Below are 23,793 nucleotides of genomic sequence, written 5' to 3' on the forward strand. Positions count from 1 at the left end.
TCTTCAAGGATTCATGCTTGCACTGTTTCGTTCGTGGCTCAGCTGAAACTCCTGCTTCCCATTGCCTGAATTATGTTTTCCCTCCCTGTACCAAGTTGTCCGTCTGGCTGAATCGCACCATTACGGGAGGACCAATTGTTTATTACTTAGCAAAATCCATGTTGTGGCTCCTCAGGTGGAGTGAGGCCTCATCAAGGCATTTCAGAAGTGTGTGGTACGCTAAAGGAACAGTATGTAATTTCCCCAGGATGGCTCCACACCGCATTTAATTAGTGTGACTGGAAGCGTGTACATCTGGATGATTGTCTGGTAGCATTATCAAATATAGTGCATCTTGTTTGTTGTTCTCTCCATTTACTCCAGTCAGAAAAGAAGCTGAGCCATGTGTCCTGCTTTTGCAATTGAGCATTCACCCCCTCCACCACTGCCGCCATGTAACTTCCGTAAGGTTTTTAGCCTGACTCTTCTAAAATGACTTGCGACTTTTAGTGCCCAGATTTGGATGTACACCCAGGAATGCTTTAATTGGATCCAATTTTCTGCAGACGATGAACTCTCTTTCTCTGAAGAATAGATCCTGTGATGCTATCTGGACTTAAGCACACCGTCTTTCTTTGCTTTTACTAATTTACATGTCCCTCTGTGCTTTCCTGTTTCTAGTCACCAAAACCCTGTTCCTTTGTTCTACTATTCTTCTTAATGGAATTCATCATATAACTCTTTTTATTGGTTTAAACATCTTAGTTATGATGTCCTGTCATTTCTGTGAAGTTGAAATTCAAATGCATGCTACTCTTAAGTCCTGTGGAGTTGTTCTCTTACCAAAAAAACCCTTCTGCTCTGTCATTGCTATATTATTGCCTTCCTAGTTGTGTTTCCTACTGTGTCGTCTCTAAAATCTATTCACTTCTTGTCACTTCCAAGCACTCTGTAGTTGTTGAAGATATTCATCCTGTTTTAGATGTAAGGCAGAAGAATGTGAAGTCATTTGCTCAAAGTCATGCAGTAAATCTGTAGCAGTGAGGAAAAAGATGGCTATGCAGTTCCTGGTGTACCTGACCTGCAGAACACCTTTGGAGTCCAAGGAGTTGTATTTCTGATCTCTTCTGCTGTCCCAGTCCTGGGAAGCTATATGTTGCAACTCCAAACCAGCTTGCTTATTTGGTTTATTTCCTGTTAACAGTAGCTCTTCTTTCAGCAATCCCCAGCAAGCTGTGCTTTCAGACCAAAGTTGCATGCCTTCATCAATGGACAGCCAACTCTGTTTTTTGCAGGAAGACCACTATTGGTTTCTCTTTCTGCCAAGCATGTTTGTTCTCCTGGTCTTGTTAGTGTTTTTTCCTGGCTGTCTGCCACTGCAGAAGGTAACTGCTGAAACGAAGGCAGAGATGGACAAGGATGTGCTTCTCCTTAACCAAACTGCAGAATGTCAGAAACATCTTTGAGGTTTTAGAGAAGACTTTAATGTAATACCTGTTTGTCTGTAGCCCTTGCTGTATTCACTGGAAATGAACTTTTCTTAGCTAGAAGCGTATTTAACTTTTTTTGTCTTCTATGTACACTGTCTGATTGCCTTCCTAAACCCTAATGTTTTAAACTCTTACGGCTACAAAGATCATTAATTTTGTCTGAATGCTTCCAACTGATGAACCTAATTCTCTAAGTTCTTTCAGTTCAAGATCTAGACTGAACTAGCTCCCCTCTCCCAAAACATCAATGTAAAATTGATTGAAACAGTCGTGGATGCTGCAAAACTGCATGTTTGCCTTTGTGATTACTTCGCAGGAGATACGGTGAATTAATTTGATCCCAGCTTGATGCTTTGGTGTTCCTGGTATGATTTTCACTGATCAAAACTATTTCCTACCAGTTCACTTGTCAACCCACTTCACTGGTTAGACCTATGATCCCTTGTATGTAGCAAATGGTCTGTCTGGATGCTTTTTGAGACCACCATTGGCCTTGACTCCTGGACCTTTCCCAGCATTTTGTTTTAGTCCCCATGTAGTGCTAGCCTGCCTGGCCCTATGTAGCTACCGCGGTGGGTTTGGGGTTAAAAGAATATTTAGGAGATGCATTTTATTACCGGGGTAGCAGCATTTCCACTTGACTTCTTAGCAGAAAAGTTAAGCTTGCTGGTTTTCTGCTTGAAACTGCCTGAATGGAAAATCACTGGCTGTTTTGTTGCTACCATCCTTGCTTTCCTTTACCAAATGCTGTGTCTAAAAAATGTTCTGGTCATTGAATGCAGTCAAGCAGCCATTGCTGTAACTCATGCATGATGCCAATAACTTATGCCAGTGAAATCAATGATGAGGATTTCAAAGAAGCTTTAAATAAAATATAACAAATTTAAATGCCAAAGTGCTGTCTCTGTGAATTTGCTATTAACAGATTATAAATGGTTTGCATAACGTTGAAAAGCCTAGTGCCTTCAGTTAGCGGTATCAAAGGCTTGTTTAAAGCAATTCCTGGAGGATTGCCGCCTCCCCCCCACCCCCTTCAGCTTTCTGTTTCACGATGGATAAAAACAAAACTCCGTACAATAAAGAAAGGAAGGCCAGGTTTTCAACTACCCTCTGACTGGCCTCCAGATCTGGCAGCAGCTTTTGGATGTCTAATTGCTTGTCCTGCAAAAGTTGACATGCACCTATTTTGAGAAGGTTCTTTGAGTACCCACTTTGTACATGCATTCTGTTTGATTTACAGAAATGAAATGATAGTGCTGGAAAAACCTCAGAGTAGAGCTTATACTGTTTTTTCATTTTTTTAAAAAATATTTTTTTATTTAAAGTTTCCTGGGTTTGTGAATTCATATATAAATATTAGATACAGAGAAACAGTGCAAAATAGTGGCTAAGACACTGGACTTGGAAAAAAGGCTCCTTCCATTGAGTCCTGATTTTTGGCTACAAAAATCACTTACTTTTTCTCTTTCTTCCTTCCTCTTTCCTTGCTTTGTTTCTGGACTCTAAGACTTGTGGGCAAGTGTAGTCCATCAATGTGTCTATACAGATTTCAGCACAATAGGGCCTTGATTTCAACTGAGGCCTCTAGGAATTACACCTAGTAAGTATACTAGCAAATCTCTTTTCTTCCTTTTCAAGTTTCTTACTAGCCCTTCTCCATTTGAAATTCATGGCAAACTCCCTTGTTTACAGCAATCTAATGGGACCGTAATTGGGTCCCCAAGATAACATTACAGATATAAGCTGTTTTTTCCTTAGACAAAGCTCTATGGAGAATGTATTTTCTTATAAACATGCTTTTTATAAAAGGGTTTGTTGTTTTGCATTTATTGGTGTTCCATCTGCTCTAGAGAATACATTTGAGAAAAACTAGCTCCAGCATGGCATATAATGTTTCATTAGCAGGCATAACCTTGTTTATTTGCTTTTTAAAATTGTATTTAGAAAAGGAAATCAGTTTGCACCATTGACATGCTGCCAGGTTCCTGTTTATAAATGTCACAATAGGCAACTTGGAAGAAACGAAATAGTCAGTTTATGGCTTTTGCATCAAGTATGACAGAAGTGGGTAGAGCCAGGCAGGCAGTTGTGCTTCCCCTCTTTTGCAGCCTCCCAATTAGGAGGACGTAGCGTGGTGTTAACAGTGCAAAACACCCTGAGTGATCCGAACTGGGCTGTGCACACTTAGTGTTACATACGTTTATTTGAACAGAAGCAGCTCTTTGTGCTACGTTGCTTAAATGGCTATCTTGGGCAAGTGATTGTACATGAAACAAGCAACCCTGAGGAAAACAGGAGATATCTGTAGGAAACTTCAAGACATACGCATGCAATCTGATGTCATCTTTTCCCATAGAGGGAAAAGAGAGAAGCTGTTTCCTTTCAAACTCTGGTGAGACCGGTCTTTCAAAATTTCCTTCTCCTTTAAAATATGTTCATTGCATTTCCTTTATATCACTTTTTTTCCTTTCCCCTAGTAAATGGTTTATCATGGTTACATCTGGTACGCACCATATATTATTTACTGTGTATGTAAAGAAGGCTTCATATGTCAAAAGCACAGACTGGACAGGCATGCTGAAAAGGGCACGAGGAGGGTAGTGGGGGAAGAGGGGAGGGAATCGTGGAAGACAAGGGTCATCTTTCAGTATTCATTTCTACTGGTAATTAGAGGGCACCACTGAATGTCTGTAATTAGATCATGTCACAAAAATTAAGATAAAAGACCAAAAATTCTAAATCTCCTGCATTTGGTTCGTAATATCAGAGGAGTCAAGAGCATTTCCTCAAACCAGCAGCCAAAGTGGAGGACAGGCAGGGAGGCTTAACTTGCCTCTGAAAGAAGTTTGTGTGCACTATCCTCTGAAGGTGCGAGGAAGAGACCAGAGGAGGTGACCGTGCGCTCCGGGTACCCGAGGGGCAGAGGCCGAGTGGAGGCACGTCAAAGGTTGGCCCGCAACACGAGCCGTGTTGTGGAGATTTTGTGCAGGGCTCTCACCCTTCAGGCAGCGGCCATCAGAGGATTAGTAGTGCTTAAATGGGCCCTTTGGACTTCAAGTTGTGGTGGTGACTGCTGCAGCCTTGAGATGGCTTAAACCTGGCTTAGCACTTCATATGTCTGTCCTGTTCCTTGTGCCATGCTCCTTAGCAGCACCATGTAGTTTGCCGGAGATTAGCAGACTTGAGGTTCCATATGCATCACTCAGTGTATCTCAGAAAGTCTTTCTGATAACGTAGTCACAGCTATTGAAAGAAAACAGGATAAAAAGATTATTTATGAGGTTGTTGGTTTTGGTTGTTGGGTTTTTTTTTTCCGCTTGTGCCTCTTCAGGAGCAGCCAGCACATCTAGTTTTAAGAATAATTTATCCTAACATAAAACAAAAAGGAAGTTTCCCTGCATGTTCCAGTGTAGATATTTGGGGTAAAATTCTGCAAAGCTCTTGCCAGCCCCAGTACACAAGTCTGATCTATTTATTAACAGTGATTGTTCACTAAGGCTCCAAAAGACTGAAGACGTTCTGAAAAAAGGACTTAGGCTACTGATGTCTGTAGATACCTTTAGAAATGTTACCTTTTTCTGTCAAGAAATTCTAGTCACGGTGCTCTGAAGCAGTATTTGGGTGACAGTTAAACTCTGGTCTGTGAACTGCTGGTGGTCGCAAAGCTGTGGTGAGGCATCTGCAGCTGGTCTGTGGAACCATCTTGTCTTAATTACACAATTTATGATAAGAGCACAGAGTGCTCTGTGAGAAATTCAGAGGGTTGACAGAGGTCTGTGATCCAAAAAATTGGAAACCAGTGGCCAAGACTGATAAGTACGGATTCAAAGCTTTATGGTTTCAGTGAGGGCAATGTTTCCCTTCTTCCCCCATCTGCCTATCATTACTTGTAATTTTTGAGTAAGGAGTTTAATTTTTCTTTACATTTTTACCCCTAAGGAGATCAGGTTGATAACATTTGACTGAGCAGTGGTGCCCAGGGTTCAAGAAGTCAGATATACTCGTACCGCTCATGGCCTTTGAGTCTCCAGCACTGTGTGGAGAGCTCACTGTGTCCAGTTCAGGGGTAGACGTTAGATGGGGCTTGGGGGCAGGGAAGAGTCCTTCTGCATTCTGGGATATATCGTGCCTGCTGGGTTTTTTTAATGTGCCATTTTTATCAAGTAGCTGTTAAGTGAGCATTTGCCTTTCTTTGAAATGTTTTGAGGAATAGATCCTTTGGCATCAGTTCTGTATTTTTATGTGTCAGCCTCGTTCAGTGACTTCATACATCTTGCTAAGTAAGGGAGCTAAATCTTAGCAGTCTGCAATAAGATCTTCCTAGTGCTTTGTCTCTATGTTTAATATCACTACACAGCATTTTCCAGCAGTTCTTTTCTGTCCTTTTTTCTGCTTTAGTGCTTTTTCTCATTCAAGCTATACAGATGTTACAGTTTAAAAAAAAAAAAAAGTATTGCATTTCAGTCTCCAAGTTTACACTCTCCCATCTCTTGCATAATGGAACTTTTTCCTTTTTCCTTTTTTTAAAAACCTTAAATCTTCATAATAGACTTTCTTTTTCCTGTAATCCTTCAACTGCATTACTAATCTGATTCATTTTTTATCTTCATTTTCTTCCCTAGTTCCTCTGCTATGTTTGCTGGCCTTGGGCAGACAGCAAATTTACTTAATTCTGTGCTTATGGCAGTTTAGATGTTGCACACTAGTAAGAGGTGAAACAGTTGTGTTGGGCTGGTGCGAGCGTGTTTTCCTTACACATTGATCTGAATAATGAGAAAATAAATGAGTTGGTGCTGTTTCTGGGATGATTTGATAACTTTCATTTTGAGATTTTTTTTTTTTTTCCTGTTGGGAGAGAATTCATAGAGGCTCAGTAATTTTGATTGAGATTGTATATGATTAAAATAATTTTGAATTCTGCCATTGTTTGCCACGTTTAGTTTATAGTTTTCTTTACGACAATGTCTTCCAGCTTACTAAGCCAGCAGGTTCTTTGGTTGTGTAAGCAGCATGTGCAATGAGGAGTCACTGGTGGCTTCCGCTCATGTATCTATTATATATATTGTGAAGTTATGTTCTCCATAATCAGGCAAGATGCTACTGCACACTTCTTAAAAATGCACATGTAGGTACCATTTAAATGTTTATCTTGGTTGCCCTGAATGATGTGTCTGTAGAGCCTTCTGGAAGATTTTAGGTTAGAAATACATGTTTTCTTTCCCCATAAATTGTAAAATGCCCGAAAGTAGGACAGCTTAGAATATTTATCCTTGTTAAAAATATATTAATTGAGAGGCCAGGCTATATAAATTCTAAAATATTGATGTGTATTTGATTTCTGTCTTTAATTTTTTTTTTAAGTTAATACCTTTTCTCTTGAATTATTTGAAAAATATTTAGAGTTGCTGTTTGGGAAAATACAGTTAAATGATTTTTTTCAGAAAACAAAAAAATGCAAAAAAAACGCCTTGTCTTTGTTTAGATGAATTGGATTTTTCTCTCTTTTTTTAAGGGCAAATACCTTCTGACTTTAGAATTTATATAACAGTCTGCAAAATATATTTATGCACACTTGGTTATAGGTGACAGCTCTATTGATCTAAAAGCTTACTCTGAACAATCCTGAATGAGTCTTCAGTTTGTATAAAACTGGTATTTGCAATGTTCATTAAACCTCACAGTTCAAAAAGGATAGTAGGAAAATATAAGCTGGCTTTGGTTCCGAAACTAACTCTTATACTTTAAAACTGCAAACAAACTCTGTTTGAAACTCAGAATATTGCAATGGATTGTAATGGATGGATCCATCTTCTTCATCCTTTGCCTTCGGTAGATGAAGATGTGTGATACAGGTGGTGCCGTGTGACATGGGTGGGTGTTTCTCTGGCAGAACTGGGGTTTAGTGGAAATGGTGACTGCCTGGAGACATGGGGTGTATTTCGCCTGTGTCTGCGGAGCCGTCATTTCTTTGCTGTGCTTGCCAACAGGGTGTGTGTTCTTGTGGAGTGATGTGTAATCCTCTCCACCAGAACATGGAAGCATGACTTCAAGAAGTTTTTAGCTTTTAAAAAAAAAAAAAAAGTGTGTTGCCTATCCAAAGTTAAATGGTTGCATGTGGGAGAAAAATGCTCAAATGTTTTCTTCAAAGTCTGAAGCTATAACGGGGAATACAGTGTAACTGGGGAGAAGTCAAGCTGATGATGAGCTGTTCCCTTTCCTCTGGCAGCTGGAAAGGTTGAGAATGAGCATGTTGATTTAAAAGAGGATTGTGGATATGGCTTGTTGTTTTTTGTTTTATTTATTTGAATGTTAAAAGCTGCTGGAGAGTACAGTATGAGCCCATGGGCAAGGGGAGCATTTCTATAAAAGCTCTTCAGTGTTATAATCCTAGTTTCTGCTTCAGTGGGATTGACTGGGAACTTTGGTGAGGATGAAACTTAGCCCTAGAGGAAATAAATTCCTCTTAATTTATTGGATCTTAATTAAGATCCATTAAATGAATGTTAAGGGCAGGGGATGTCTTTCATGTCTCTACAGCTCCTGGCATGCAGGTGGCCTCTTCCCTGTGTGAACATTTAGATTCAGTTTAATAAAATGGATAATAATAATAAGCTCATATGCCCTCTTCTAATGCTGAAGGACAGTTGTGAAGATCTCTAAGAAAGGACTGAGTGTGTGTCATACTCTTTCAGAGACTATGGATGGGTCTTGGGAGTGTTAAAAGCAGAGGGAGAGCTCTGTCTGCATCATTGCTCCTGTTGACTTTGTCTCTGAGTTGGAGTGCTGGGACTCCCCACCGAGTATCAATTGATCTTAACCATTGGCTTAAGAGCTGGAGGAGGATGAAAAGGGAAATCAAAGTGAGACGTTCGTCATGGATCCCTGGTGGAAGAGCAGGCAGAACTCCTTAAAAGTAAGATTGGAAGCAGCCTAGCCAAATAACAATTCAACTATAAAGTGGAGGTCTCAGTTTTGGACAATGTTGCTGAATTTGTCCTGTTTCTATACAGGCCCAAAGTCGAGTCTGCAAGGAGCTCATTAATATCCTGTCCAGATCCATTCAGAATCAGGTGCCGAGCTCAACACAGCAAGGCCATTTTAGGAGTTCTGAAGACCGTCTGCATCACACGTGCAACGAGCCTAGTCTTGCTGTGCTGGTGATACAGAGTCATTCTGCATGTCATGATGCATACGACTAGATCAGATAGGCTTAGTGTCAGATCTGTTGTGCATTACCTTCCTGCCATCTTTCAAAGCACAGGCATTGTCATTTAAGTATGAACTTGCTTGAACTTCTCCGTAAATTCACAAGCATCTCACTGATGTAAATTATTCTGATATTGCCAAATCCTTTTCTTATGAATGTGAGAGTCATGCTGAGTTTGACATTTTGTTGGGAAATCTTAAGCCTTCTCTTGGCAGTGTTGTATAAAGGTATAGTTCCTGCCCAACAGCAGTGCTTGCATTACGGAGAAGAATGGACATCTGCACACATGGACAGGTTTTCATTCTGTTTTTGCTTTCCATGCATCACATATTCAGCCTACTTTCTGAAAAGATACGGTTTGTTGGAAATTGTTAAAACTTTGAAACAATTTAACAAGTTTATGCATGTAAACTAGCAATTACAATGTCTTACGTGCAAACAAAATTTTTCATACCCATCATAATTCATACCATTTGTACCTTAGAGAGATCTGGAATTATAGGAGAAAAGGGAAATAGAAGGAGAAGAAAATGGAAATACTGAATCTAGAAGCACAGGAATCTGATATTAAATCTTTATGTTCTGCCCTGCCGTGTTACAACAAAATCCAGTCAAAAACTGGGCAAGTGCTGGGGTACCACTTGTGTAAAGCTCGTCATGGATTTACATCCCTTCCCAGGCCTTGTGGACTCATGGCACCATCCATGTTTCCTTTAAAGACCCTCCCATGTAGCTGATCAGTGTTCTGTAGCTCTTGGAAATCTGTGGTCCGGAGTCTGTAATCTAGAGAAGGGCTTTCTGAATCCTGGGCAGTTTCATGCCAATGCTCTGGCTTGGTGCAGGCAGCCCTCCTTGGAAGCCAGGCAGGAGTGTGCTGGCAGAAGATCTGTGCTGGCAGTGGCAAGGGACGGTTGTGCAGCACTGCAGAGTAAACTCATTGGGGGTGACTGATGGCTCACTTCTTTGTTGCTCCCCTGTGGACCCAGAGGTACCAGTACTGTATGCCTGCCTTGCAATTTAATAGTTGCTTTAACGAACATACTGCTGAAAGCAAATGGGCAATACAGAAATATATGGAAGGATTCAGAAACTGTTGAGGTAGTGTAAAGGACAAATTAAATGAGGTTGAACTTTGAAACAAGTGAAAATGTGACATATTGATAGGTTTTAATTGAAACACATATACTTAAATGTGTGTTTCACATTAAGCAGAAGCTTTAGGAAGTGATGGTGCTAAAAGATTTGCTTGCAGATGGATAGATATTAGACCTGGTTTTGCAAAATCTTGCAATGATCAAAAAAGTGGGTGCAGTTTTGAATCCTGAACTAGATTTGGCTGTATATATATTTTGATTTATTTATTTTTTAAACAGAACAGTTTTTTCATCAGAAAACACAAATCCATTGAAGAAGTGATATTTTAATAGGAATGGGGTAGATGAGGGAGCTCTTTTGGAAAAAAATCCATATATCTAAGTTTAATCTCTCTTATTGCCTGATGGTCATGACATACTACCGGGCTATGAAAAATTACAGTTAAAGTCCTTGGTCTGGCTTCCTCATGCAATCCATGCTCCTAAGCGAATACTGGAGCTGCTGGACCTGATTCATACTGTGTAAATTATTTACTGGAAGAGGAATTTGGAGCTGGTCTAACCATGCAGCTGTAGGCAGGACCTCTGCTTCTTTATATGTTTATGAAGACTGGAACAACTCCTGCAAAAGAAACAGAGATATCCCAGTGTCCACACTAGCCTGGGGAATCACCTGAAATGTATAAGAATTGGGAGACAGGGGGATGACAGCTAAGGCCTTCAGTGTGGGTCCTCTCATTATTGGCTCCTTTTCCATGAGGAATGTAATCTAAAGGGTTTATTCTTGTTTTGGTTCAGAACGCAATCTTTCTTTTAGGTCTGTGATTCGGTGTGTTCTCTGCCTCTCCTGTCCTCCACATTTGATCAGAGGTCCGAGTTTCCTTTCTCACCAGCTTTGTCGTTATTTTGTGGGGTTTATGTGTTTCCTAGACAAATTGGCTCATAAATCGGAATTTTGAATGAAATTTAACTTTAGTTTTCAATCCTGAGTATTGCAGTGGTCAGGAACATGCTTTGTGTGAGTCTTGGTGGCAGAGTGAGCATGTAAAGGTGTGGGGTTTTTTTTCCCCCTTTTCCTCAGCCTAGTATGAGGTGACAATGGAAAGTGTCTTTTCCTCTTACTGCTAATAATCCACACGCTGATGTCTGATAGGAAGAATAATGCTGTTAAGGTTACCATGTTTTTCATACGTATACACTGTGGGTTATCTCTGGCTTGAGAGTTTTGTTTGTTTTTAAACACGGGCCAAATCAAACCCTGCGGTTTAGCAGCAGTGTGTATTGTGTGTGCAGGCATAACTGGAGAGAAATTTTATTCCATGGCTCCTTCCGTAATAGTATCCTGGTCTCTCGTAGCTTGCTCACTCTGTGGATACGAGTTATCTGTGAACTTTTTTTTTGTTAAAGAACTTTTTAAGGGCTCCGAGTTACCTGAAGCAAAGGTTATATATGTGCAAATACAGTGCTATTATTCTCAGCTTCTGGGATATTATTGTGCTACAAAATATATGGAGGCTAACAGAAATGGCTGTTTCGTGACGTACCATGTACTGTTTGTTACTTTGGGACTATAAAACTTGATTTGCTTGTCAGTCTAAGCAGACCTAGTACACAGTAAACAACCTATGTAGTAAATCAAGGTGCCGTGCACTCACCACAGAAGTCATTTTCAAACAAAATATATATCGTGTTCAGTTAGGAGAATATGTGCTAAATATCCCCGTTATAAATCACAAGTCAGAATCGCAGAAGAGTGATTAGTCAACTTGTGGTTATTTTTCCATTTATATTACCCTGTAAAAGTAAATAGTTATTTTTCATTTCTTTATCGTTGTTGGTTACAACAAGATCCATTGACTTGGGATTCACCAGGAACCAGTAACTTTTCATATTGTTGATACTCTCAGATTTCTAATTGTATTCCTATAGAGAACAGAAAACCAAGATAAGACATTTATTTCTTTTTCATTTTCCGCCACCATCTCCCATTTCCCTTCTTTTCACAGAATATCTCCATGCATAACACAGTTGGAGGAGCAATGGCAGGACCTGGATCTCACCAGCTGCCAAATACAAGGATGCCAAACCATGATACCAGCGTTGTGATTCAACAAGCCATGCCATCTCCGCAGTCCAGTTCGGTCATTACGCAAGCACCTTCCACAAATCGACAGATTGGGTGAGTCCACTTCCATTTTCTCATTTCTCTGGCTCCAGCAGCTGCATGTAGGACCAGATGTTGTCCTCATGGTTCTTAAGGTTCAGCTGCATGCAGGACCAGATGTTGTCCTTGTGGTTCTTGAGGTTATGGAGTTTGCACTTGATCCTGCCAGCATGTAGCAAGGACCCCTGCAATGCGTGTTGCGGTCTGGGGGGGAAATGGCCAAGTTACTACATCTACTCCAGACCTGGCACTTTGGTTCAAAAGAGGCAGAGTGCTGTACTTGCAGGGAAGTCCTGCTTTCTTCATCCAGTTTTTTGTTTGGTTGTTTTTTTTATCTGTTTACATTGAAAGTTCATGTTGTTTCTATAACTGCTCTGGGAAGAAAGACGGAGTATTTCCGATCCTTTCACTTCCTTCAACAGGAATTCTGGGTGCTCAGTGGGATTGGGCTATTTCCTATGCAATCTGTTTAACTGAGGAATTCTAGAACACAAAATAAAAAGGCCACCAAGATAAATGGAGTTTGGCACAGAGACCTCTGTGAACAGTTGCTCAATTTGTGATGATGGATCCATATTTATTCCCATAAGTTGACAGTATGGATGCTTATTGTATTGGCTTGAATGCCAGTTGTGTGTTCATGTTTGGAGAACTGTGTGAACAAAAAAATCCGTGTTTTGTACACTCGGTTACTTCCAGCAAACACGAGGTCCTTATAAGTCACAATAACTTGTCTTTAATTATAGAGAAGCTGCCTGATGGTTTGAGGGTACAGTTTTTTGTCACGCAACGCTAAGATTTTGGGGGGTTTTATGCATGAAAACATATGGATGAAAAGATAAATCAGTGGACTGAGAATGAAGCAGCAGTCTAGATTCATTATCTGTCATTTGTAATTTGGTCACATCCATTATATGACAAGTGCAAAAGCAGTCTCTGTCCCCAGCCATTGTCTAAGTAATTGATGAGCAACTTGCAGTCTCTTCAGAGTAAAACCAAAAAGTTAAATCCTGGCATTGAAAACTCAGAATCCAGTTACTCTTGAGTTTTCTTTCAGTACCCCTGATGGCTGGGGCAGGATATTGACCACAGGGTCTCTGTCTCCCAGTGCTGTGGTGGCAGGGCTGGTCCTTGGCACTGACTTCTCCATAAGGGTTATCCAGCCACACACAGGACACAGGTTCCATCCACTGCCGCAGTTTTGTGCTTCAGGCAAAGTTCCTCTACTTTGCTTTTTACTATGACTTCAGGATTTGATTCTTAAGATAGATAGCATGGGTCAGATAAACATATTTGATAGATGTGCCTTTGTATACGTTACATATTGACAAAACACAGTGTTCACTGAGATTTCCTGCGCAGTACTGTTTGGCTGTGAATCCAAGAAACTTGTCTTATATATGTCCCATTCTGTTCAAAGACGGAGGGGTGGGAGAGAGAGAGGGAGGAAGAAACTGTTTCTTTTTCAGTTTTAGGAAGAAAAACAACTAATGCCATTATTTGGGTTAAGGATGATTAAGCTCCTGTTCAAATTGTGACTTAATAGGTCTAGCGGTAATTATGATCCTAATTAAAAACAACAAAAAAAAAACCCAAACAACTTTTAATACTCAATGGTGAGGTGTTTTATATGGGACTGTACTTGGCTTCCAAACAATTGTTTCTATATAATGAGCAAAAAAAAATGCATGTGGTTTTGCAAGACCCTGTCAGTCAGGTTTTAGGTTTGCGTTGGTTTGTGGCCATGGTGATTAGAATCTCCAAAGTTGGAGGGGTTGAAGATAGAAAGGCCTGTTTCCTAGTCAGTGATGAGCATCTCATTTGGGAAACTTTGTCATGACATATCTTAATTCTCCCCTGTGATCGAATCACACAAACATTTCCTAAGTCTGAGTGTAAAGCTGCTCTATTGGGAGGCAATTGTCAGCATTTTAGTCTCTGTGTGAGTTGGTGTGTGAATGAGACTTATGGTGTGACCTCCAGCATACTCTGTTCCCCATTCTTCCCTCTTCCTAGGAGGTTTTGTTTTTTGTTCATGGTGTGTCCTAGGAGATAATTGCTGCATTTTGGACTTCATCTACTTGCCAATGTGTTGAGCATCCTTGTTGTTTGTCTTCTTTTCCTTCAGCCTTTTCCCTGTGGTGCCTGTTTTATTTATTCAAGGAACATATCTTGTCATTTCCATTTATCTTCATCTTACCCTTCTAAACGTGCTAAGAATTATATCCAAGACTCATTCACGAGGAACACAGGCTGGACAATGGTTTCAATATTAGGCAACTGACGGAAAATCCAGATGGATACAGAAAACGTTGGACTTCTGCAAAGTTTGGTGGTTTTAGTTTGGCCTTACAAAGTTGAGATGGTTCAGCTTTTTAACAAGCCCACATTCTGAGGTGCTCAAATCAGTGGTTTTGGGTTGGGTTCCCCCTTTTTTTTTTTTAAAACATCTGAAGCTGCCCCAAAGGATAGATGAGTCCTTACCATGGAGAATTGTGCCAGGGAATATGCCTTTTAATGAGCAATAAAACCAGCAGAGAGCAACTGGGCAAAACTCTCATTGAGCTAGTTCTGTAAGAGCAGGATCAAGCCCTAAAGGTTATATAGAACCATCTTGTAGCAATATTCTGATTTTTATCACAACCACAAATATTTTAGTGTCAGACTACGGCCAAGCCACCTGCAAATGTTTGTGATGGCCTTACTCCAATGAAAACAGGGAACAGCAATGAAAGTCTTCATTTAGACCCTGCTCGTAGGCTGTGCTCCAGTAACAGAGAATGGGACCCACCTGTGCCTGCATACAGCTTGTTTCATGGTGAGGAGTGGGCGAGTTCACAGCAGCTGAGGTTCCCGAGGGATGCAATTTTTCCCTACTTTCTTCTCTCCCCCTCTCTTTCCTCCCTCTCCCTCTGTGCCTCTGTCTTTTTTTTTGTTTTTTATATCCCCTCCTCTGGCTCTGGGGGCTCGCATATAAAACGAGCTATTGACGCAAGGCATGGGAAAACATGATAGAATGAGCGTTGTTGGGCAAGCCTTACTGGCACAGTGTATATACACACATTGTTTCAGGTATTAAGCTTCAGCTACTACTGAACAGGCATCCAGCCAGATTATTCAGAAAAAGGGAAGAACATGAAGGTTAATAACTGGAAAAATAAGACAGGGTGCAGTCCCACTTTCCTCCCATCATGTACCTGGTTGAGAACAAACAGCAACATTATCATTACAGCAAACTGGCAGGTTGGTATAAAGGTCCCAGATAGTATTTACGTGGTGAGGCAGTCTCTAACCTCCTTGCCATCACTCCTCCCTCCCCCCCAAGCCTTTAGCATGTGGGAGGAATGCTGTAACTAGTAACTACTTGTGCTGATGAAAAATCAGTTGAGGAACACTTAGCAGTGAAGGGTGTCTTTGGCTGATTAATAGCACATCATTTGGAGATAAGATACATGGAGGAAAAGCAGTACGGCATATGGAGGAAGGGGAGAAAAAATGATATAAGACATACATTTGTCAAAGGTATAGAAAGGCAGATAAGCTGAATCAGCTCAAGATATGGGACTCTCAACTAGACCATACAATAGCAGTGTTTATCTTCTTTTCTTTTTAAATAACCACATTTTTTTCAGTGACTGAGTATTCAGCAGTGTATGTGAAAATTATGGTCAGACAAATTGGTCACAACGCAGTACACTGGTTGCTTTATCTGGGCACATCTTTTGCTAGGCAAGATGTCTTTTTCAGACCAGCGAAGACTGTAGGTGGCTGCAGCCTAACAGCTCAGCTTTCCTGGAGAAAGTAACCTGCTGCTGTTTTTCAAGCTAGTAGCAGACATGACTAGTAATTATTCCAGCTTGAAACTCACTGGTACAGCTCTGTAGCTGAAAGGGAACACGGGAGGATTCAGGGCTGTCACAGATCCAGCAAGTTGTTAACACTACTAAATGGAGAGAGACATGAGTCCAGTTTCAGCGAACTCAGGCTCCAAGGTGGACATAGAGCAGTAACCATGTGATGTAGATTATCTGTTTTCAAAGCATTGTAGAGCATTTTAATCAAGATAAGATGGTCTTCTGGCACAGCATCAGAAGGGAGAAATTGCAACCACATTTGGTGAAATGCAAGCAGGTAGGAGAAGGCAGCAAGAGGGATTTGGAAGATGCCTCTGGTGCCTTTGTGTACCAAAGAATCATGGTACCAGTGGGACAACAGCCTTTCAGTCCCCACATGCAGCATTCATTTTAACACCTATGCGCTTCCTTCCTTTTCCTCTGTCTTCCCTCTCATGATGCCATACGTCTCTCTGCTTCCAGTTTATCATCTTTTCATAGGGTTGAATGCTTTCCAAACAGAGGGGTATGGGAAATGGAGTGGTCGTGAAAACTGTGTGGGACTAACAGAGGTTTGGTGACACAATGAAGAGCAGACTCATTGTGACTGGCCTTGGGGATTTGAAAAAAAACAAAAAATTCTCAGCTGTAGTCTTAGTCTGAGGGACCCAAGGTGGCAGAAGGACAGGGCTCCTCTCTGGCAAGAACAGGAGTTTTGCCATAGCAGCAAGCTATCCGAGACTGCAGCTGCTGGTTGAGTTGTCAGAGTTGTCCTGCCATCATCCTTTATAGCTTGAGGAAACAGAAGACTCCTGTAAGAGACGTTCACAGGCAGAAACCCTTCTATAATGCAGCTAGTTCTGGAAGGCACTTGGAATAGGCTGGTAACTCGGAAGCGTCTTTGTACATGCCAGAGAAAGTCTCTTTAAGCTCCTAGTAAGTTGGGGGAGTGTGTGGCATCAAAGAGGCCATGGAATGATGTGCTTTTATTAAATTCAAAGACCAGTTCCCTTTCCAGGAAACCTGGGATAAAAGCCTCTGTTCCAACTCATGTATTTGAACTGAAGCACCACAGTATGTTGTGAGATGAGAAGAAATGTGCAGTGAGAGATGAAGTATTAAATGACCTCTTGATTACTTGATCATGTCCATTCTGTAGCCTGGGTTGCACAGAATGTAAGAACATTAGTTAGATCACTGGAAAGGGAGGACAAGGGAGAGGTGAGAAGAGGGAGCATCTGACAGTGTCGTTCTGTCCAAATATTATTTTTTTTCTGAAACAAGTTGTCTCATCGCTTATGGCTAGTAGGCAGGGTGATGTAGGAGAAAACGGAGTCTGACAGATGGATCCTTTCAAGCTGTTTCATCCCTTTTAGCTAGCTGCTGCCCAGGTCCACACGTTGACCTGCAGACCAAACCGTGCCACTCTGCGTGTGATATTTGGAAGCTCTGTCTGCTCCCCAGCCTCCCCTGTTGTTGTTTGCATCGGCATGTTCAGGAGCTGCTGACTCAATCTCTCCTGACACTGCTGAGTCAGGAAGAAAAAGAGAAAACAGCACCGGTCTGTGTGTCAGACACAGCACAAAGGGGTGATTGTTCACAACATCTCTCTTCTATCCCCAACCACATACTCCCGTGCCTTCCCAAAAACTCTTTCTTGCTGTAAGGTCTAGGGAGGGGTTGGAAAGTACTGGCATATATCAAGGTGACTTTCAGGGGACTGAAAGGAGGATCAGTAGCTAGGTAATAAATAGCCTGTCAACCAGGAATGGAGACGGTTTAGTGTGTTTCTTATCTGACTTGAAGTCAACTGTTATCCTGAAAGTTACGTGCTTGTTATACGTGTTGGTTAAATTTATTAATAAACGCTGTATCTTATGCCTCCTACTTTCTACTTGACAAAAGTCCTAAGCTTATTAGAAATGTTGCTTGTTCACAGCATGAACGCCAAATAAAAGTTTTGGGGATATTGTGTGGCTTCCCGATTCTTATTAGGATTGTTGTCTTTCGTTATGAAGAGAAACCAGCCCTCTCCCTCTCCTGATGGTTGTTTCAGATAGGCAGTGAAACCACACTCAAGCCAGTTCTTATAAAAGTGGTTTCCGTTCTGGAAAGCTTATCCCACCCAAGCACTATAGGAAAGCAAGGTCGGAATAGCGTACTACACCCATAACTATCTGAACAGGAATAGCAAGCTTTCATAGGCATAGGTTGGCTCTCACATCAGAGTAAGTTGTAAGTAGGACTTAAGTATGATATACAGAACTTGGAGAATACAGCATTGATTGCTTAATTTTAGTGGTTGGTATCTCTTACGTACCTCGTGTGTGTGTATATATAATACACTGTATAAATCTTCTTTAAAGGTGTCATCAAAATTTATAGTCAGAGCTTCTGATTTATATGACTCTCTGAGCTAAAACAGATGTAAAATCATTTTCGGAGGGAAGAGGATCTCAGAGTTGCAGTGGGTTTGATGCGACAGATCAAGCTTTCCTAGACCAGAAATGATCATGAGAGCTCTGCACAGCCGAATCGCATAGCTCTGCTCTTCATCACAGGTTTGCACTTAACATGCCCTGATGCATGATTCCAGTGTGTGTTTTATCCAAGTGTCAGCCTGTTTGACAGGTAACTAAGCTGCAGTAAAACACTAACTCAAACAATATAGACTTTGTTTGGTGTAAGGCTTTTCTTTATTTCTTTCTCTTCTTTTTATTTAAGAGAGTAATTTGCAGGTTCCAGAGAAAGAACAAGCTTTGGGATGCTGCCTCACACCATGTCAGTTCAGAGAAGGGTTTAAATGTTTGCTGGGGTGGCACGATGGACATAATGAGGGAGTAAAAAGTGAAGAGCTTTATGTGCAAACAACTCTGATAAATATTTAGTTGCTCACTAAGAAGTTATGTTTGTGTCTTTTTCAGTAAGGGAGTTGGCATTGATGTGGTGAACGGAACCACGTTACGTGGTTTGTCTTGCCAGTGTATTTTTTGAACACTTTCAAAGGGATAGAAAAACATACTATAAGTTAGTAAATGACTATAAGTTAGTAAAGTGTTAATGTTTTGTTTTGGTTTGGTTGGTTGGTTTTTTTTTTTCTTTTAAGCTGGTACCTGGCTGAAACCCAATGACAATAGTTCAGACAAAAATGCCTGGGGGAAAACACAGACATTATAGAGTATGCATAAAGTGTATGGATTCTAGTTTACCACCTGTAAAAGTAGGCCTCCCTATTAATTGATGAGTTGAGTTTTAAAAATCAGTGGTACAGTATGGTCCTATGTAAGACATATATATGGGTTTTTTATACTTACGGACAGGCCAAATATGCATTTGGGGAAAAAAAAACAACAAACCAACACACCAAAAAACCCTATACCATTTAAATCAAAGCCATAGATAAATCTAAGATGACAACATCACCAAAATGACTTCTTTTGAACAAATGAAATGATGCTTGATTTAGAGGGAAGAAATAATTTAAATAAATCTGTCATTTTGGAAACCTTCTAGCAAAGTTGCACATGATAAATCATAATTTTAAATTCTCTTTGCAATGTTTAGTATCAAATTGCAAGGAGCTGGTGACTAGACAGAACCTGCAGGTAGATTAAGAAGTGTTCGTTTTGATGAGTGCAGGGAGAGTGTTCCTTAGAAGAAGGAACAAATTAGAGAGTGTGTTTTAGAAACGTTTGCTGCTATGAGCATCTGTATTCTGCCAACAGAGACCTTTATTCTGCATTCACATAAATGAAATGGAATTTTGCCAGTAAAAGAAGGGGTTGTGTTACTCCAGTTGTAGGATCCAGGTCCTAATTGGTTTATGAAATGAAGGGGGCAATCTTTGAGCTATTACCAGTTTCCTCTGCTGCAAGTGAAGTGAATCGCAGCTGTTCTGATGGGGTCCATAAAAACTTGGCGAGGTAATAAAATGTTTTCAGTGGACAATTCTCCAAATGAGTGAAATCCAAATCCCTTGCTTATTTGACGGTCTTTAGAGAATCGTATATACTTCCTGGGGAATTCTGATTTATATTATGTTACTTTTATCTAGTTCTTTAACCGTAGCATCCAGGCTGACCAGTGCTGTAAATGTAAGGGCTTAAAGTAACATGCTTACTTTTTTTTTAACTCTACAAATTGAAATACAGTGTGTACATATTGGACATTTGATATAAGAAAAAAGTTGTGCCTATTGTTTGTTTTCTGCATTTTCTTGCTTGTGTCGTTGTAATTTTCTGTCCTCCCTTGCCCTTTTTTTTGTGAGATGAAAAACCAAAGGCAGGGTTAACATCAAACAGTCCTAGGCAACAACTCTTCTCGTGCTTCTAGTCCCATGATTTCTTTACTGAAAAGGGTAACTTTTGGTCTTCGTAAGTTTTCTTCAAGCAACTAAAAATTTTCTAGACCTGTTGAGAAGTCAGATATGTTAATCCTGGCTTCTTAGCAGGGCAGTTGTTCTGAACCAATTGTTCAGTTCATGGCGGTTTTGAGAATGATTGTGTACATCTAATAGTCCCTGAAGATCTCTGGCATGGGTTCAAGTACAACCTGACATTTGTGCTATTATTGTCTATGTTGAGGAATTCAGTTTTCCATAGGAAATGTTCAGTGTTTGCTTGGAATTCTGTTCTTCTCAGCATTAAGGATTTTTATTTAGGGCCTGGATATCTTTAAACATATCCCCACCACCCCTCCGCCCCCGAAATGTCTGTGATTTCCCAGACAAAGACAGGATGACCCCACCTTGAAAGGAAGATGACCTAAAAAGAATATGGATAGAGAACAGAATGAGAAGTTTCTTAGAGAGTAATGAATTGGGCTTCCAGGTTGGTTAAATCTCAGCTGATTGGGCTTGAAGCTCACACTGATGTGAGAATCCATTTTCACACCTGTAGCTGGGCATTTATACAACATATTCTTGAAGCTTCTCCCTTTATATTAGTCCTCATATGCAGATGCTGCTTGTCGTATCTTAGACAGACTGCTGCCTTTGGTGTCTAGAGGGCAATCATGCTACTGCAGTTCAGCTGCAAGGTGCTGTCTAGGGGGACCTCTGATCCTTTAAGCACTTTGGAAGCAAGTGCTAGCTACAGTTGAACTTTCCAGCTAGCAAGTGCTAGCTACAGTTGGCTTCCTTTTCTGACAGGTGATTTCTCATTCTGCATGTCCCTGGCTTGTAACAGGCAGTAGGGGTGTCTCATGTATTGCATAGGAAGATGATGCACAGACCTGAATGGTGATGCTCTCCTGGAGCATCTGTGCAGACCTGCATGCAGAAAGTTTCCCTGGCTTGCTCCTGGGTAAAGCTTGTGTTCTCAGCAAGTGTTTTTGTGCTGTTACTGGAAACTGGCCCTGGAGAGATGAACTGCTGACTTAATGTGCCTGAAGGAATCTCTCTTTGGATATGCTGGACTTCATTAATTCATTATCGCTGCAAGTTGTTGATGTAACTTTTTTGGGCAGCACATGTGAATGAGCATTATGAAAGTGGGCAAAAAGCAGCAATAGTTTTTAGATATTCAGTCAAACAAGAAGGTCTATCAAACTCAACAGGCTGTTATGGATGGCTGATCCTGGTTGAAATACTGCTGCAAGATTTGAAGACATGAACTGGAACTGGTAAACAAAGGAGACCAAATTTGAACCAATTTCCTATTATTTCTCACAATTTGTGATGCTTGTGAGTGGTTTTGTTTGTCTGAGGTTACATGGTACACGTATTAAACTAAGTCCATACTGAAGATGCGTGGTCAGTAGGTTATAAAATCAGAGCCAGTTAATACATTCACCAAATGGAAGAGTTGTGTGGAAAACTTTACCTCTTTACAATTAATTTCCTTTTTAGCATGTTTTAATTTCTTCTTTCTCTGCAGTCCATTCCAGGCCCACAGAGGAAAGAGACCTAGAATGTCTTTGAATCATTTATGATCTGTGGGGAAATAAAATAGGAAGCAGAATAATATTTTTACTGTGAAGTAGCAAAGAAAGCTGGAAGAAAGCAGCTAGTGAGTTCCTTTTGTGCCACACTAAATGGATGTGGAGAAAGATATGGATTCTGGGCTCCACAACAGGGAAGAGAATCCATACTTGCTTCCAAATTTTCCCCTGGCCTCTATGTAGTTCTATTGTTCCAATAAGAAATTTGTGACTCAAAGGATTTATTCAAAATCTATATAAAACATAATAGGCAAAGTTCATTCCAGAAGCCATCAAGTGAAACTATATTTCTCTGTGGGGAAAGCTGGGGTCCCTTCCAGTCTGGTCTTTTTCTGTACACAGCCTAGTAGCATGGAGCTTTTTGTTGCACATTAATACAACATCAAGGGTTGTGGGGCCCTAACTCCTATAAAGCAAATGTTAGAAACAATATTGGACCCAAGCAAAACCCATAAATGCAGAGGGAAGCAGAAACCCATATATAAAAGAAAACAGGGGTTGAGAACAAAAGCAAAAAACCACATTTCAAACCTCAAAGGAAAGAAATCAATTTTTGTTTTGGAGGAAACGTCCTTGGAAATGTTCAATTTTCCTTATGACCAAGTTGGGAAGCTGTAAGATGTGTCCTCGAAGACAGTGTAAATTACTCCAAGCCAAAAAAACTATTCCATGTTGACAATAAAACCCCACCACTGAGATATACATTTCCTTCTTACTCTTTCTGCTTGCCCATTATACGAACAGAAAAATAGAGACACCCCTGCCATGTTTACAGGCCCTGCCTTATTATTTGTGTGATGGACAGAGCTAAAAACTGTATTGCCAACACTGCTTATTGGAAAAACCTGGAACTAATTAAGCGACCTCATTTGTTAGTGCTTATATGTTCACTGGTGGAAATTACTTGAGAGAACAGTTCTACTAGTACAGAACAGTGCTCTGTAATAGAACTGTAGAAAAATGACAAAGGCAACAACAGCTTTGGGGGAATAGGATGAAAAATATTAACTTAAAAAAATTTACTACATTGGCTTTGAAAGTCAATTTATTTTTTTGTCTTCCAGTGGGGAAAAGAAAATGTAATTTGCCTGAACTAGGTGATGACTTGTAGTGTTTCTACTAGTTAATGATTTACTTACTTGAATGAAACTTATGAATCGCAGTGGAAGTTTTAGTTAAGTAATTTTCAATATTGGCTTATGTTATTTTATTACTGGGTCTGCTGAGTGTTCCTTTCTATGGTGTCCTCTTCCAAGACCTATGAGCACTGTGGATCTTTTTCATATTTTTTCAAAATCATAGAATACCAGGTTGGAAGGGACCTCAAGGATCATCTGGTCCAACCTTTCTTGGCAAATGCAAGCTCTAGATGAGATGGCCCAGCATCCTGTCCAGCTGAATCTTAAGTGTTCAATGATGGGGAATCCACCACTTCCCTGGGGGGATTATTCCAATGGCTGATTGTTCTCAAGGAAAAAAAATTTTTCTCTTGCGTCCAATTGGAATCTCCCAGGAGTAACTTGTACCCATTACACCTCATTAATTGAGGCTGTGCATTCCAAAAGCAAGAAAACAAGCTACCCAGGCAAAGGGACATTCAGTATTTCAGCACGCTGCTCCCTTTCTCCTTATGTTTCTCCTGAGCTCTCTGCTTAATTCCAGATCTGCTCCCACAAGCTGATACAGGTCTTTGTTTACAAGTCAAGTCACAGGATACAAGGTGGGTATACCTGATGTACAGTGCCACCTTTCTTGTTGCTGAGATGTGGTGTGCTTTTCCGGATGGGAAGCAGCGTACTGTTGTTTCGCCCTAGCAAGGCATGTGGCACAACGTGGTGCAACAGAGAGGAGAGTTTATGAGCAAATGATGAGTCAGTCATTAAGGCAATGCAGTGTGTATTGTCAAAACAAAAAAAAAAAAATAGTCAAAATCAGTTGAAGATCAACCTCTGAAGATTTCAGTCTCTCCTGTAATTTCTGTTTGCAGTCGCTTCTGTATCATGTAGTCTGCGTTGGATGCATTCTCTGTTTTGACATTTGCTGGGACAGTGTAAGGCTGTATGTACCCATGCTTATGCAGGTTTGT

At 40.6% G+C, this 23,793-nt stretch overlaps 1 protein-coding gene across 1 annotated transcript in view; it reads left to right on the top strand.

Annotated features, from left to right (window-relative positions):
* CREB5 (cAMP responsive element binding protein 5) overlaps positions 1-23,793 on the top strand; it is a 213,930-nt gene that overhangs the window by 31,248 nt on the left and 158,889 nt on the right. Inside the window, exon 4 of the mRNA XM_009887187.1 lies at positions 11,777-11,949. Coding sequence (XP_009885489.1) covers positions 11,777-11,949 — 173 coding nt within the window. The remainder of the gene's footprint in view (positions 1-11,776; positions 11,950-23,793) is intronic.

The sequence above is a fragment of the Charadrius vociferus genome, unplaced genomic scaffold (assembly GCF_000708025.1).
Source record: "Charadrius vociferus isolate BGI_N301 unplaced genomic scaffold, ASM70802v2 scaffold366, whole genome shotgun sequence".
NCBI lineage: Eukaryota > Metazoa > Chordata > Aves > Charadriiformes > Charadriidae > Charadrius > Charadrius vociferus.